General features: G+C 39.1%; 1 protein-coding gene across 2 annotated transcripts; it reads left to right on the forward strand.

Annotated features, from left to right (window-relative positions):
- Positions 1–6061: 6061 nt before the first annotated feature.
- LOC106013237 (transposon TX1 uncharacterized 149 kDa protein) lies at positions 6062–14809 on the forward strand. 2 transcript variants are annotated; one of them, XM_013088397.2, is made up of 2 exons: positions 6062–9699; positions 14540–14809. In XM_013088397.2, the coding sequence occupies exons 1-2, from the start codon at positions 7482–7484 to the stop codon at positions 14557–14559; spliced, it is 2238 nt and encodes a 745-aa protein (XP_012943851.2). In that variant the 5' UTR covers positions 6062–7481; the 3' UTR covers positions 14560–14809. The 2 variants fall into 2 exon arrangements, with proteins under 2 accessions (XP_012943851.2, XP_035828437.1); XM_035972544.1 differs by lacking the exon at positions 6062–9699 and adding an exon at positions 11091–13167.
- Positions 14810–17597: the final 2788 nt, after the last annotated feature.

Below are 17597 nucleotides of genomic sequence, written 5' to 3' on the forward strand. Positions count from 1 at the left end.
TGTTTAGTTGTTTGGTTTGTTGTTGTTGTTTGTTTTTTTGGGGGGGTTGTTTTTTTATCAGCTGTAATTTAATTTAGGGCTTTTATTTTCTTCTCTAAAATTATCTTCTTTCACCTCCTTTCCGGCTCTCGAACAATGTTCTGTCGTCTGCTTTCGTCTCCACTTTCTGCCCCCACCCCTTCACCTCCTTTGCCCCCTCCTCTGGGCCCCTGACTCTTTCTGCAGCCTTTCTACTGCTACTGCTCGACTCCTTCTTATCGCTGTCTTTCAGCCACACCCCTGATCTTCTGGTAGGAAAGGTCTACACATATAGCCTTCTCTGGCAAGTGCGAAAATCTCGAAGGTTCCGTGTGCAAGTTACACACCTTGGTGGTCTAAAATCGATAAGAGTAGACTTCGGCCGCCACCTGGGCAAAATTCAAAATTTCCTACCAACTGATAATGTGTGGTGTGTCCCGCGCGCTCATATGACCATATGCAGTTGAGAGCGCCGTAAAACACTTACCAAAAAATAAAAAAGACCTGAATCTTACGAGTAATGTTAGAGTGTTTGCAGGCAGGCCACACATTGTAAGCGCGCCACTTATTTGGAGAATGCACACTGGAATAGCGAGCACTGTTACCTCTATAGGTCACCAAAATTGGTTTTTCTAGTACTGTAATAGCGAACAGCAGCCATGAGTAGAGATTTGATTATTTTCTTTTGAAGAAAATCGATACCTACTCTCCATATCTCTCCCCCCCCTACCTTGCGTTCTCTTCTACGACTCTTAAAAGTAACAACAAAGATGTCCAGAACGTAGTATGAACCGAAACATAATCACTTAACCTCCATAGGGAATTAAAATTACCCTCAATGTGTTGTGGCTCATTATTATTGATCTATTCTCTTAAAAGTCTCAACTGTCTGTTAGAAACCCTGTTCAGAAACTAGTTTCCTGTTGAAATGACGGATTAACAAAACCTTTGGTCTGTCCTATCTTTTCCACAGAATCATTGGCTGTATTACCGCTTTCATCGCGGTCGAAAGATGCTTATGTATCACCTTACCTATGAAGACAAAGAGGATTCTGACTCTTCGAAGAGCAAAGATCACAATTGTTTCTATCTTTATCCTCATGATTTTGAGTCTTTTCTTCTTTCTACTACTCGACCAGACTGTCGTGGTTACCGGATCCAGCCAGAAACACTTCACTACTGATAGACAAATTTTGCTGAAGAAAGAGAAATTGTGGATTCCATTGTGGTTATGAAGCAGGGCGTAATTTTGATCGCGCTTTCCTTCATCGCTGCAATATGTTGCACCATCATTCTAGTTATTAGATTGAACAGTAAGACAAAATGGCGTCAAGCCACGGCTAGCAAATGGGGTAAGTGGAAAAGAGGAGTTAGGGGCCAAAGAAAACAAGACTGTGAAAACAGTCATCCTCATCTCTACAACCTTTATATTTTTTTTAATGCCAGGGGCGGTGACTTTTCTTCTATGTTTCTGGTAACAGAATTCAAAGCCGGAGGGAAATGTGAAAACTTAAGTATTGTCGCAGCCTCATTTATGTTCAGAATAGAAATGGTTAACTCTAGTGTTAATATTTTTCTATATGTGAACAAAGTACAGAGAAATGTTTATGAAAATCTGTAAAAGGTAATAGACACTAGATTAAAATAACACGATCGCTCTGACAGGAATACAGACACCTGTGAAATGCTGGAAAGAAAATAATGTCGCCATGGCTGGATGAATGGCAGGGTGAAGAGCTTTTCCCTAAAGCCTGTTCATTGTAATAGCCAGCTGTTTTTGATTAAGTATGAATTCAACGGTTCTGGCAATTGCATACCATTAATCACAAGCTAACGTCAAGAAATCTCGCCCCCAAATAATAGAGGACTGATAAAACGTATTCACTGTCAAAAGTAGCATATTGGAGGCTAGGAACTTATAAGTTAAGCTGCTTTATTTAGCATATGAAATTACCACAGCCCTCTTCTCCTGTTTTCCCCCTTTGTGCTATTTCTTTGCTCAAGTCTATCTATCTATCTTTCGATGACAAAAAGGTTAGTGTCTAAGTTAGGGATTATTCTAAAAAAAAGTTAAGACCGTGGAGATGGTAGATCGTAATATGAGAAATGAACAATGGGTGCAATCAGTCACAGGATTATAGTTATTACATGTGCTCATTATCAGTTTGTTTTGGTTTCGTGTAGATTTGGACAGAATCATCTCTCAGTGAGGAACAGAGGCCAAGAAACTACCACAGCTATGGGCGGTCTGAGCTGGAAGGAACAAATCCACCTTTGAGAGAATCAACGGAAGGCTTGGTTTAGTGGAAATAGCCCCATGAAACAGCAGCAGAAGAAAAGCGACTTTGCTCCAAATTCAAACGCTTTGTTTGCAACTCTTTGTGACATTTGAGATGAAGTGATAGAAAATTATATTCAAAATTTAATATAGCCCAAGCTCAAAGAGTCCGTGATGTACACAAAACCAATGACTACTATACAAAATAATAGTGAGCAGAATTAATCAAATCCACGTTTTGCGTGGTATTTGTGAGCAAACTGTTTTCTTATCTGTTTTTTATTGTCGTAATAAAGCTTTATTTATTGTAGAGGCAGACTTCTCCATCCAATGGACACGCAACGTACATTTATTCTATCAATATTGATGCACCTCAATTTTCAAAGCGTATTACAACATGAACTGAGCTAATGGTGCGACCCGTACCACAGAAGTTAAAAAAGAAATTTGCAATATTTAAAGACAGCTTTTACTTAGTAAATCCAATCCTGAAAATTAAAAACATCACAATGGCAACAGATGAGAGTTTTAAAGGGCTCTGTATTGTCAAACATGTTATATGGATGTGAGTGCTGGACAGCTACATCAGATAATGAAAAAACAAAACAAAACAACAACAAAAAGGCAGCGAAAGCAGAGTTTCATGGAAGGTAAGGAAACGTTTTTTGGTAGCGCTTAACAGCAAACTCCACCCCGATAAGGAGTTGCAGAGATGCCCACAGTCACCATCAAAGGCAGGCTCCTGAAGTGTGAGCACTCACTGAGGTGTCTGGATATTACTTTCGACAGATCGCTCTCAGGTAAAGCTCACATAACAGGGATCGTCGCAAGAGCGAGAAAACGTCTGACTGCACTGAAAACCGTGACGTGTAACAGAATGCCACAGACAATTTTAACAATACTGTACCAGACTCTTACGCTGTCGGTGATAGACTATGGCCCCCCATCTCCTCACCTTTTCAATGCTGCAGCTGAAACGAACGCTTTGAATGAATTCGGAATGAAGGTATGCAGACTGTTCTCGGATGCACACGAGACACACCCTGCGAGGCTATGCGCTCTCTCCTGGACCTTTCAGACATGGTAGAACGTCACAAGATTGCTCAGAGGAAAGTGTTTCTGAGAGTCAGAGCCGAGGATCAGCACCCACTACACGACAACGTGGGAAGAATGGTACGCACACGTCTGCTTAGAGAGACTGAATAAAGTAGCGATGACCTTGGCTAAATGCTACGACGTGCAAGATATCCGAAGGGGCAGTGAATGAGTTTGCGTCACTGACAAACTTGGGCGGTATACTCGAGTGGTAGCAACCTTAGGCAGAGAATGTCGTGAGAAGCCAAAGGGGGCAGCCAATGCAGAAGTAGAGGCCATGATAGAGAACAGTGAATAGGACGACGTTGTCATATACACAGATGGATCAGTAAAAGTTGAGGTCAAATCTGGATGGGCTCTCAGCGCCCGAGTAAACAGTACCATATAGAAAGGGCATTCAGGTGCAAAAATCATAGCAACGAAGATCATGTCTAGGGAGACGAAAGCCATCACAGAAGCTCTAAACTGGATTAAGGCGACCAAGCATCAATCTGCCATCATCGTCATTGACTCAATACCTTGAAAAGGTGAAGAAGCACTTGTATGCAGACTGGCGAGAGGCTATACGAAGCAACAGACTCACAAAGATTGCATGGATGTTTAACCCTAGTCATGCAGAGGTTCGAGACAATGAACGAGCTGATAAGCAGGCCAGTCAGGTTGAGATTGGCAGCACCATGTCACTCGATCCACCAAAGGTCATGGCACCACTGACAGCTCGGGCCAACAACCATTGAGACGACGAAGGCTCCACATTACACACAATGGAAAGACTAAGGGAAGCTGGTGTCTCAAGAGGGTCAGGGAGAGACAGCAACCTGCGTGAAAAAGCCAGAAGAATATCAAACCAGCTGATAACTTGCACGATCAGCAAACCAACCTTTTCTTGGATCCAGGAGACGAATGGGAGCAGCTATGACTTTTCACCGTCCGCAATGATACCTATTTATTCTCAACCAAGTAAGTAGGTAATAAGTAAGGATAGTGCTCAAGGTAACCCACATGGAGCGCCCACTCAGATTACAAAAAGAACAACAAAACACCATCAGCATCAACAACAACAACAATAACAAAAACAAAAACAAACAAAGAAGCCCAAAAACAGGAACAGACCATTGCAGTATCTGGGACACTTGAATCGACATAAAAGTCTTGGACATCTTGATCTCATTTTAGAAACAGGAGGTAAAAGAGGCGGACATACCGTTCAAAAATTGTCCGACAAGCCTCCTTCTACAAACTTAATGATCTTCTGTCACTTGTTTCGGCACCCAGCGAGCCGAATCTGTACGAAATCCGAACTTTTCACACAAATTCCCTCACAAACCAAAGCATCAACACCTGCAATGTTCTTGTCTGTCACAGAAGACTGGGGACGTCCACGTCCTGGATCATCTTCAAGATTTGAACTCCCTTTTTTGAATACGCGACAGTGTTGATAAACCTGTTTTCCTGCTCTGTAGATCTTTGCTGCAAACATTAAAAAGTTCAAGACAAATTTCAGTTGAATTTCTATATTTCCAGTATAGCTTTTTAAATGTTCTTAAGCTTTGTAGATGGTGGGGTAAAAATATTATGCTCAAAAAGAAAATAATAGATAGTCTCAAATCAGCAGTCGTGAAAGAAGAACAAAATGCATATTGGCAAGGAATTATATAAAATGTACATAGGAAGTATTAAAAAGTCGAAAGGAGTAAACAAAAGTGACAATGAACTGTAGTTCGTTTTTTTCTTCATGCACATGTACTGATATCATCACCATCATCATCATCATCATCATCATCATCATCATCATCATCATCATCATCATCATCATCATCATCATCATCATCATCAATCTCATCAATACCTCTTTCGACCTGAATCAGGGTATAAGTCACAAATAAATGCTTCTTTGTTTCCCTTATGTCGTGCTAGCTTCTATCTCGGGCTAGATCTAGAATGAAACAGCCGATTTAATAGAAAAAGAAACATCTCGATCAGAACAGCCTGAAAAAAGGACAAATTATGAGCGTACTTGGAGGTTAAATCTGTCATCAAATTATGACCAGACGCAATGTTATAGCCACCCTGACCCCTACTACCTTTGCTCCCGTCAAAATCAGGTTGTTCTTTTCAGACTCAGAGCAGGAAAAGACATCATCTCTACACATAGTTTAGGATCGGCAACTTATAACAGTGTTTATGCGAAACCGTCAGCCAAACAGCAAATCATAAAAGCGAGAGAGCCACTAGACGCCAGAATCCTTCTGTTTTCTTAAATATCACGTGGGATCCCACTGTACTGGACAAATAATTTATTATCTGTCTTATCTATATTTGTTGGAGATTTAAAGTCAAACAAAAATTCTCCTAACAGAAATCACAAAGAAACAAAAAAATATTTAGAAACAACCAAACAAAAGAAAACCAAAGGACATGTCGGAAAAATTCTCCTGATGTCCGTTTTCAATTATGAATCAATTAAGTTTTACATGTTACCTCTCGCAAAACACATGGAAAGCGTCAACTTTCGACTTTCGTTTATTTCCGTTGTCTACCTCTGCTGGACAAAATAATATGATATTTATGGTAGATTTAAATCGTATTTTACAACAAAAGAATTGAACCTGGTGTTCAGATAATAAAGTGCACGGGGAGTACCGATTTGATTTACTACGTAGGTCACATCCGGTTTAATGGCGGCTGAGGTCAGTCGCTGTTTCTTAGCTCCTGTGTTATCGGTGATTTTGATACGGATTTCAGTGGAGAAAAGTGGTTGTAAGTGGTGGTAAGAGGTATCATTCGTATACTCAAGTAAGTTTTGATATTTTTGTTGTAATTTGTGCACTGTATACTGTCTTTTCTACTGTCTGCATAATTTTTTCTTCTCAGTGAACCTTGCTTCGAGCACGGTTTCATTGTTGTTTTTTCTATTCCTTCTCGCCTGGCTATCGCGCTGTGTTTTTTTCACTCCCTATCTCACTCTTACTCTTACTTGTTCTTTTCTGTATCCTGATATTACAGTTTCCTTGTTTTAATCATTCTTCTTAGGAATAACCGTCTACTGCTAAGTGAACATGATGGCAAAAAATAACAGTGAATCTGTCCCAGCCTGTTTTTTCTTTGCAGAGCATATTGACCGCTCTGTCACAGGCTACCAAATATGTAAGGCCTGTGAGCAAGTTGTCGGCGAGGGAAGTATTATCGGAGCCCAAAAGCTCTATGGACTGTGGAGGATATACCCTGCTACGGTTCAGGCAAGAAACCAACTAATCATTAAGGGCATCATAATTAACAAAATGTTTGTCGCTATCCTCAGCGCCAGCCCGACGGTGACGAAAGGAACCAAGGACTCCCCCACATTGAAAGTCATCATTGGTAACATACCGTTGTCAGTGTCCAATGATGAAATAGGAAAAGAGTTTAAGAAACTAGAGGGAGTGGCCATTCTTTCAAAGTTTTATGAAGAATGTTATAGGGACAACGAAGGAAAGTTGACCTTGTTTAAATCTGGTAGACGTTTTGTCTACATTAATGTCCCCCCTCACCCTCTCCCCAAAGATTTTCAGGTTGGACACTGGAGGCCAACGTTGTATCACTACGGCCAGAAAGAAAAAAAAGAGACGATGGGACCAATACAACCGGTGGAGATCAGCCCGCCCCCGACACCAATGTTCAAGCGACAATCCGTGAGGCTAACGCTGACACACAGGCGGAGACACAGGCAGAGACACACACCCTGCGTGCTGTAAGGCAAACAAATATGGACTCTTTTTTCCCGCAGCCTGACCGCTCCCGCCCCCCAGTACGCTCACCCCGAAGCCAGGACACAAGGTCTCCAAGTGTCAAGACGAGGAGACATAAAAGACAGGTGAGCGACGAGCCAGCTCGGTCACCGAGCGTGAAAGCTCGAAAACAGGAGGTGAGTGGCACGAGAAAAAGGCAAGATACGGTAGATTATTTTGATTATGAGGAGCCAGTGACTACCGAAACGTGTGAGCACGAAGAGGTCGGTGCGTGAGTGGTGTGTCCACGTTTCGGTAGCCATTGGTAACGACTTGGACAGGTAAAAGGACTTTGAGTTTGGTTTTGCGTCTGACTGTTTTGGATGTCTATAAAAATTGCCTCCCTTAATTGTCGGGGCCTCAACAAAAAACTAAAAAGAAGAGCAATATTCCGTAAATGTACACAGTATGACATAATTTGTTTGCAAGAGACTTATGTCACCAATACTACTGCACGTGAGTGGAGTTTAGAATGGTCTGGGGATTTCTTTTATAGTGAAGGGACAAACAAAAGCAAAGGGCAAATTATATTAGTTAATAAACACTTTAAGTATAAAACAGTGGAATTATGTATAAAAACTGAGAGAATACTTGGGTTGTCTTTCAGTATTGATGATGTTTCATACGTAGCAATTAATGTATATGGTCCAGTAGTTAAAAATGATAAATTGGATTTCATTGATAAGCTCTACTCTGTTCTTAAAGATGAAAAGGCAGACCACACGATCATATGTGGAGATTTCAATGTTGTTCATAACAATACCCTTGATATTGTGACAGGAGAGAAACACGACGACATGTCCACACAAAAATTCAGGGACTGGATCGCCAACTGTCAGATCGTTGATACCTGGCGGGGTGTGCACGGTGAAGAAAAGGATTTCACCTGGTCCAGGCCTACACCCTTTACAGCACGGCGGCTGGACTACATATTTTGTAATACTAAGTTATTTCCCTTTGTTATAGACTCTAAACACACATTTGTATATGGTACGGATCATAAAGCAGTCATAACTACTGTTCGAACTGAACAATTTAAAAGGGGGCCTTCATACTGGAAATTTAATAATTCATTACTAAAAGACAAAGAGTACGTTAACTCAATGGAGAAATGCATAGACGAATATTTAGAACGGACTTTAGATGAAACAGATAAAACCATAAGATGGGAACTTTTGAAAGTCATGATAAAGTCACATACAATTGACTATTGTATTAGAAAGTGCAGAGCACTCAAACTAAGGGAAATTCTAATAACGGAAGAACTTTTGAAATTAAATGATCAAGTAGTGAAAACCCCCCATGACCTTACATTGCTTAAACAGTTTGAAGCCAAAAAGAAAGAATTAGAAATATATCAACTACATAAGGCCAGGGGAGCACAAATACGATCAAGACAAAAATGGATTGAGGAAGGGGAAAAGAATACGAAATACTTTCTTCGGATGGAACAAATGAGAGGTGGTAGTAATGTTATAACTTCTTTACAGGATGACAAAAACAACAATCTGTATGGTCATGTAGATATTGTGGATAGCATTAAAAATCACTTTGAACGTTTATATAAGAAAGACCATAATATTGAAACAAACAAAGTTGATGATTTCATGCAAGGATGTAGCTTTCCAGTACTCGATGATGTTGATAAAGAAATATGTGATAGCGAACTAAGCATTGTTGAATTAGATGCCATTGTTAATAAGTTGAATATTGATTCAGCACCTGGAATCGATGGAATTACCACCCCTTTTTACAAATTTTTCTGGAGCAAACTGAGGAAACCTTTATTTACAAACTTCCAGCAGTGTCTAGAGACGGGAGAGTTATCTCCCACTCAAAGAAGAGGCGTTATTTCTTTATTACATAAAGGGAAAAATTTACGAAGGGACAATATAAAGAACTGGAGACCGATAACGTTAACAAACACGGACTACAAAATCTTCTCCAAAATATTAGCTATACGGCTACAGCGTGTTATGCCAATTTTAATAAATGAAAACCAAACTGGCTTCTTGAAAGGCAGGTCCATTTCGGAGCACATTAGGACACTTGACGACATTATCTACGTAGCATCTGAAAAAAATCTACCAGGTATGGTGGTATCTCTGGATTTTCAACGCGCATTCGACACTGTAGAAAAGGGAACAATATTGGCCACATTGAAAAAGTTTAACTTTGGAGAAGGATTTATAAATATGGTGGGAGTTTTAATGGCTAACACAGAATGTTGTGTACAAAATGGGGGATGGTTGTCAGAATGGCTCAACACAGAGCGAGGAATAAAACAAGGTTGCTGCACAAGTCCACTTCTTTTTGTACTTGTTGCTGAGTTGATGTCAATAAAGTTAAGAAACAATAGCAGCATATCTGGAATGAGCACAATTTTGTCAGGGGAAATAATTAATTTTTGCAAAGTTTTGCAGTATGCTGATGACACCACTCTGATTCTAAAAGACCAAGAAGACCTTGCTTCAGCCTTGTTGGACATCGATTCTTTTGGTAGCATCTCTGGGCTCAGGCTGAACAAGGATAAATCACAAGGTATGTGGATTGGAAGTGATAGAACACGCACTGAAAAATTAGGAGGAATCAGTTGGGTCCCTAATGGGAATACAATTAAGATACTAGGTATTCACTTTAGTGCAACAGAGGAAGCATCTCGCATAGAACTTAATTGGATAGACAAAATAGAAAATATGAAAAATATCATGAAAATGTGGATGAAAAGGAATCCATCCCTATATGGGAAAGTAATTATTTGTAAAACCTTTCTGCTGTCTCAAATATCCTATATAATTCAGTCACTATCTTTACCCGAAAGAGTTTTGAATACAATTGATACTTTGTTCTTTAAGTTTCTGTGGCAGAAGAGGCACTCAAACAAGAAAGCACGCGAGAAAGTAAAAAGAACGGTAATGTGTAGATCGATTGAGGAAGGAGGTTTGGGTGTTATAAGTGTTAAAGATCAACAGAAAGTTTTTCTATTAAATTGGTTAAAACGTATGGCAACTGTTACCGAAGGCAGACCCAACAATATTCCCAACAGAATTTCAGACTTAGCTTTTACGGAGGTAGGAGGGTGTGATTACTTTTTTTCGGCTACAGCAAACTGCAAGAAAACGGGAAAATTGTGTCATGCCTCTAAGTTCTGGGAGAGTGTGATGGATACATGGATCGAAATGGCTTCTATAAAAAAAGAACCAAGCTCCACGATAGAGATACTTATGGAACCTTTGTTCAATAACCGAAACATAAAATATAAAGGAAAATCATTGTACCTAAAAAGATGGATGAACTCGGGTATAAAATATGTATATCATCTGTATGATAGGAGAATATTAAAAAGTAAGGAGGAATTGTCTCATATCACAGGGACATATGCTGCCTTTGATTTTGACTATTATGCGTTGATGAATGCTCTTCCTACACAGTGGAAGCAAGACGTCAGTGACAACAACACCGAGGAACTTTTGGTAAATACCAGAGAGGTAATAAATACGAATGGTAAGAAAACTGTTCTAGAGATACTGAGCAAATCGAACAGAGAGATCAGACAACTTCTAAAATACAGAAGACATGCAGAAATTTGTGGTCGGAATTTTTGGATGAGAAAAATGAACATTGACATAACATGTAAATACAACATAGCACACAGGTCAACGAAAGAATCTCGACTTAGATTATTGCATTTTAAAATCCTCCATAACATCTTCCCAAGTAACATTCTACTCAATCGCCTAGGCATTAAAAATACTGAACTATGTGAGCACTGTGGTGTCAAAGACGTTATTGAGCACATGTTTATTCATTGTACCTTATTAAAAAACTTCTGGAAATACGTATTTCATACGATTTGTCTCAAAACTTCCTCCCGTTTTCCCATGACTGACTGTAACATACTTTTTGGTTTCAGTGAACGAGGGCAAGAGTGGAGTTTAGAATGGTCTGGGGATTTCTTTTATAGTGAAGGGACAAACAAAAGCAAAGGGCAAATTATATTAGTTAATAAACACTTTAAGTATAAAACAGTGGAATTATGTATAAAAACTGAGAGAATACTTGGGTTGTCTTTCAGTATTGATGATGTTTCATACGTAGCAATTAATGTATATGGTCCAGTAGTTAAAAATGATAAATTGGATTTCATTGATAAGCTCTACTCTGTTCTTAAAGATGAAAAGGCAGACCACACGATCATATGTGGAGATTTCAATGTTGTTCATAACAATACCCTTGATATTGTGACAGGAGAGAAACACGACGACATGTCCACACAAAAATTCAGGGACTGGATCGCCAACTGTCAGATCGTTGATACCTGGCGGGGTGTGCACGGTGAAGAAAAGGATTTCACCTGGTCCAGGCCTACACCCTTTACAGCACGGCGGCTGGACTACATATTTTGTAATACTAAGTTATTTCCCTTTGTTATAGACTCTAAACACACATTTGTATATGGTACGGATCATAAAGCAGTCATAACTACTGTTCGAACTGAACAATTTAAAAGGGGGCCTTCATACTGGAAATTTAATAATTCATTACTAAAAGACAAAGAGTACGTTAACTCAATGGAGAAATGCATAGACGAATATTTAGAACGGACTTTAGATGAAACAGATAAAACCATAAGATGGGAACTTTTGAAAGTCATGATAAAGTCACATACAATTGACTATTGTATTAGAAAGTGCAGAGCACTCAAACTAAGGGAAATTCTAATAACGGAAGAACTTTTGAAATTAAATGATCAAGTAGTGAAAACCCCCCATGACCTTACATTGCTTAAACAGTTTGAAGCCAAAAAGAAAGAATTAGAAATATATCAACTACATAAGGCCAGGGGAGCACAAATACGATCAAGACAAAAATGGATTGAGGAAGGGGAAAAGAATACGAAATACTTTCTTCGGATGGAACAAATGAGAGGTGGTAGTAATGTTATAACTTCTTTACAGGATGACAAAAACAACAATCTGTATGGTCATGTAGATATTGTGGATAGCATTAAAAATCACTTTGAACGTTTATATAAGAAAGACCATAATATTGAAACAAACAAAGTTGATGATTTCATGCAAGGATGTAGCTTTCCAGTACTCGATGATGTTGATAAAGAAATATGTGATAGCGAACTAAGCATTGTTGAATTAGATGCCATTGTTAATAAGTTGAATATTGATTCAGCACCTGGAATCGATGGAATTACCACCCCTTTTTACAAATTTTTCTGGAGCAAACTGAGGAAACCTTTATTTACAAACTTCCAGCAGTGTCTAGAGACGGGAGAGTTATCTCCCACTCAAAGAAGAGGCGTTATTTCTTTATTACATAAAGGGAAAAATTTACGAAGGGACAATATAAAGAACTGGAGACCGATAACGTTAACAAACACGGACTACAAAATCTTCTCCAAAATATTAGCTATACGGCTACAGCGTGTTATGCCAATTTTAATAAATGAAAACCAAACTGGCTTCTTGAAAGGCAGGTCCATTTCGGAGCACATTAGGACACTTGACGACATTATCTACGTAGCATCTGAAAAAAATCTACCAGGTATGGTGGTATCTCTGGATTTTCAACGCGCATTCGACACTGTAGAAAAGGGAACAATATTGGCCACATTGAAAAAGTTTAACTTTGGAGAAGGATTTATAAATATGGTGGGAGTTTTAATGGCTAACACAGAATGTTGTGTACAAAATGGGGGATGGTTGTCAGAATGGCTCAACACAGAGCGAGGAATAAAACAAGGTTGCTGCACAAGTCCACTTCTTTTTGTACTTGTTGCTGAGTTGATGTCAATAAAGTTAAGAAACAATAGCAGCATATCTGGAATGAGCACAATTTTGTCAGGGGAAATAATTAATTTTTGCAAAGTTTTGCAGTATGCTGATGACACCACTCTGATTCTAAAAGACCAAGAAGACCTTGCTTCAGCCTTGTTGGACATCGATTCTTTTGGTAGCATCTCTGGGCTCAGGCTGAACAAGGATAAATCACAAGGTATGTGGATTGGAAGTGATAGAACACGCACTGAAAAATTAGGAGGAATCAGTTGGGTCCCTAATGGGAATACAATTAAGATACTAGGTATTCACTTTAGTGCAACAGAGGAAGCATCTCGCATAGAACTTAATTGGATAGACAAAATAGAAAATATGAAAAATATCATGAAAATGTGGATGAAAAGGAATCCATCCCTATATGGGAAAGTAATTATTTGTAAAACCTTTCTGCTGTCTCAAATATCCTATATAATTCAGTCACTATCTTTACCCGAAAGAGTTTTGAATACAATTGATACTTTGTTCTTTAAGTTTCTGTGGCAGAAGAGGCACTCAAACAAGAAAGCACGCGAGAAAGTAAAAAGAACGGTAATGTGTAGATCGATTGAGGAAGGAGGTTTGGGTGTTATAAGTGTTAAAGATCAACAGAAAGTTTTTCTATTAAATTGGTTAAAACGTATGGCAACTGTTACCGAAGGCAGACCCAACAATATTCCCAACAGAATTTCAGACTTAGCTTTTACGGAGGTAGGAGGGTGTGATTACTTTTTTTCGGCTACAGCAAACTGCAAGAAAACGGGAAAATTGTGTCATGCCTCTAAGTTCTGGGAGAGTGTGATGGATACATGGATCGAAATGGCTTCTATAAAAAAAGAACCAAGCTCCACGATAGAGATACTTATGGAACCTTTGTTCAATAACCGAAACATAAAATATAAAGGAAAATCATTGTACCTAAAAAGATGGATGAACTCGGGTATAAAATATGTATATCATCTGTATGATAGGAGAATATTAAAAAGTAAGGAGGAATTGTCTCATATCACAGGGACATATGCTGCCTTTGATTTTGACTATTATGCGTTGATGAATGCTCTTCCTACACAGTGGAAGCAAGACGTCAGTGACAACAACACCGAGGAACTTTTGGTAAATACCAGAGAGGTAATAAATACGAATGGTAAGAAAACTGTTCTAGAGATACTGAGCAAATCGAACAGAGAGATCAGACAACTTCTAAAATACAGAAGACATGCAGAAATTTGTGGTCGGAATTTTTGGATGAGAAAAATGAACATTGACATAACATGTAAATACAACATAGCACACAGGTCAACGAAAGAATCTCGACTTAGATTATTGCATTTTAAAATCCTCCATAACATCTTCCCAAGTAACATTCTTCTCAATCGCCTAGGCATTAAAAATACTGAACTATGTGAGCACTGTGGTGTCAAAGACGTTATTGAGCACATGTTTATTCATTGTACCTTATTAAAAAACTTCTGGAAATACGTATTTCATACGATTTGTCTCAAAACTTCCTCCCGTTTTCCCATGACTGACTGTAACATACTTTTTGGTTTCAGTGAACGAGGGCAAGGTGTAACAGAAGCCCAGTTAAACATCGCTAACCACATTCTTTTGATCGCAAAGATGTGTGTTAGCAAGTTACGCTACAGCAAAGCGACAAATATACAAATCTTGTTTGAATCGGAGCTGGAGCTGAGAGAAAGTAGGTGGTCGTAAAGCTCATCGATAGCACCTGCGGTGGTAAGATAAAATATATATATATATAAATATCCTGTTTCCAGCAGCTCATATCTGAAAGAAACGGATGGGAAAAGTGTGGTTTTACTTTTTTTTAAATATTAAAAAAATATCTATATACTTTTCTGGCAGTATATTGCATGATAACATTGTTCAATACCCCATTAGACAAAGTTAACGGACGCCTTATGTTTGGGAGAAAAGATGGCCAGTCTCTATAGTATAACCATTCCCTCAGCACCCTACTCATCATAATAATAATGTTTAACTCTTCATGGACGACCTCTCTCTCTCTCTCTCTCTCTCTCTCTCTCTCTCTCTCTCTCTCTCTCTCTCTCTCCCTCTCTCTCTCTCTCTCTCTCTCTCTCTCTCTCTCTCTCTCTCTCTCTCTCTCTCTCTCTCTCTCTCTCTCCCGTCTTCTCCTAATCCACGTCTTACTTTCCTTTTCCCTCCCTACCTCCCTCCCTTTCTCCTGTTCCTCTCTCTATTTCTTTCCTTTTCCCTCCCTACCTCCCTCCCTTTCTCCTGTTCCTCTCTCTATTTTTCTCTCTCTCTCTTTCTTTCCTTCTCTCTGTCTCTGTCTCTGTCTCTGTCTCTGTCTCTCTCTCTCTCTCTTTCTCTCTCTCACACACACACACACACACACACACACACACACACACACACACACACACACACACACACACGCGCGCGCGCGCGCAAGCACACACACACAAAACACACACACACACACACACACACACACACACACACACACACACACACACTCGTCCACTATTGTCAGACTGTCAGTACTAGATCTATATGTTATTATCTAGATTTAGCTGGTAGCATATACACAGTTAATGATTTGTCAAATTTAAGATTCATTTTCAAACGTCATTTTGGAAATTACACAAATGTATGACGAGACCGTGTAGATGCAGACACAGGGTGCTTGATTGGGGAGTTTGAGGCCGCTCCCCCCGAGGCGAGGGGATACAATATTGTGTGTAAATTGTTCCCTCTCGACTCGGGTTCGAGGATCCTGTGTCGGAATCTCCGCAACTTCATATATAAATAAGTATAAAGTCTTTAACCCAATTGTGAATTGCTGCCTGCAAACCCCTTACGAAACCCCAAAAATAATCTCTACCACTGTACTAGCTACCTACTAAGGTCCTCTCTTCACTTGTCTTGGTCCGCTAGAATAGGCTAATACTAACAAGGTCACCATAGCAGAGACTGTGCCCACCATTTCGGAACTTCACGGTGACATTAAAGATGGTTCCAGTAGGGAACGGGATAGCGGGTGCCCACATCCCTCGTGACTCATCAGAGCAGAGGAAGATAGGACTAACGCTAACATTATTTTTTTTTAAACAACAACAATCAAATAACAGAAGCATGTTTTCTTATAATTATAAACGTAAGCACCATCCCACATCATCACTTACCACCACCATCACCGTCATTTCTAAGGTCATCATTGCTCTCAGATCCTTCACAAACATCTATAATTATCTTAAACATCTATATGTAACAGTTATATGTCATAACAAATTTGTACGTTATACATTATTGGGCACTCTCATACGCACATTTTTCTACTAATCAGATGGCGTCAATATCATAGACATGGGCAAGGGACCAAAAAAAAAAAAAAGATTTACTACGTAGGTGTCTTGTAGACAAAGAAGATAAACCTTTTTCTTCATTTTCAGCAGCCAGTTCTCGTGTTTTTGGGATGGATTTGCGGGTTGGGATGGGAGTGGGTGTGAGGAGGTGTTAATTACTGGTTTCACCCCATTCATTTAGACAAGTCTTGAACACTGCAACTAGTTAGTGTAAAAGAAATAGTTACTCTTGTAATTGCTTTTGGTAATGAAAAGGTAGACTTGTGAGTTATTGTAACTGATGAAATATAATATCTGTCTTAAAAAATTAGTCGAAGTCACCCCTTAATTTAACAGTGACAAATGTTAGTTTCTTTTGTACCACTCGAAAAGCAAAGCAGATATTCATATAAGAAACCTTTTACGAGCAAAGAAAAAGAATAATTTCGAGTTACGAGTAGACAAAAAATTTATATAGAATTACTTTGTTCATAAACCCGCACTCTAACACATCTATAATTGTCGCTAAGAACAGACATACTGTTACAGAGACTGTAAAGCACATTATTATAGCTTGCCTTTCGGGTGGAATTTGGGCTAAACAATAATTGCTAGGGAACATGTCATAATAATAATATATCATAGTATAAAAAAAATAATTGGCCAGATAAACGTAGACTGAAACCGTCACTTTGAAGAAAACTGTAATTTGTTCTTAAAACGTGGAAAGCTGAACAAAGCCAGGCGAAACACTGATGTAAATAAGGCAAGTTGAGCGTCTCAGACAACATTCTTTCTGTATTTCTTTTTTATTATTGAAGGGACACCTTCAACAATGAAGTGAAGCATATCTGTGAGCATCATACCATTCCAGGCCTTCCTGGTCTTTGTTTATTTTGAATTGTGCAATTGAGAAAAAAAGCTATACTAGTAAATAAACATTATGTGCGTAAAAAACCCGTAGAAATAGACTCATCCTAAGCTCCCCAACTGCATAAGATGGTATCGTCCACGTCTGGAACAATTAACCATGTCACTTTCTCTTCGAATGAGAATACGATGGAGGCCATGACGTCTTCTTCCGTTAAGTTTGTACCTTTTCTCAGTAATGAAGAGCGGGGAGCCATAGCAATACTGAACTTCGTGGTCATCTGTGGACTTGTCAGTTTGATGGGCATTGTAGCCAACGTCATCAATATAGTGGTATTTGCGAAGCTTGGGTTCCAAGACTCCATGAATATAAGTCTTACCGGTGAGAATGATATGATAGAGTGGCTTGAAA

The sequence above is a fragment of the Aplysia californica genome, unplaced genomic scaffold (genome assembly GCF_000002075.1).
Source record: "Aplysia californica isolate F4 #8 unplaced genomic scaffold, AplCal3.0 scaffold00735, whole genome shotgun sequence".
In the NCBI taxonomy this organism is placed as follows: domain Eukaryota; kingdom Metazoa; phylum Mollusca; class Gastropoda; order Aplysiida; family Aplysiidae; genus Aplysia; species Aplysia californica.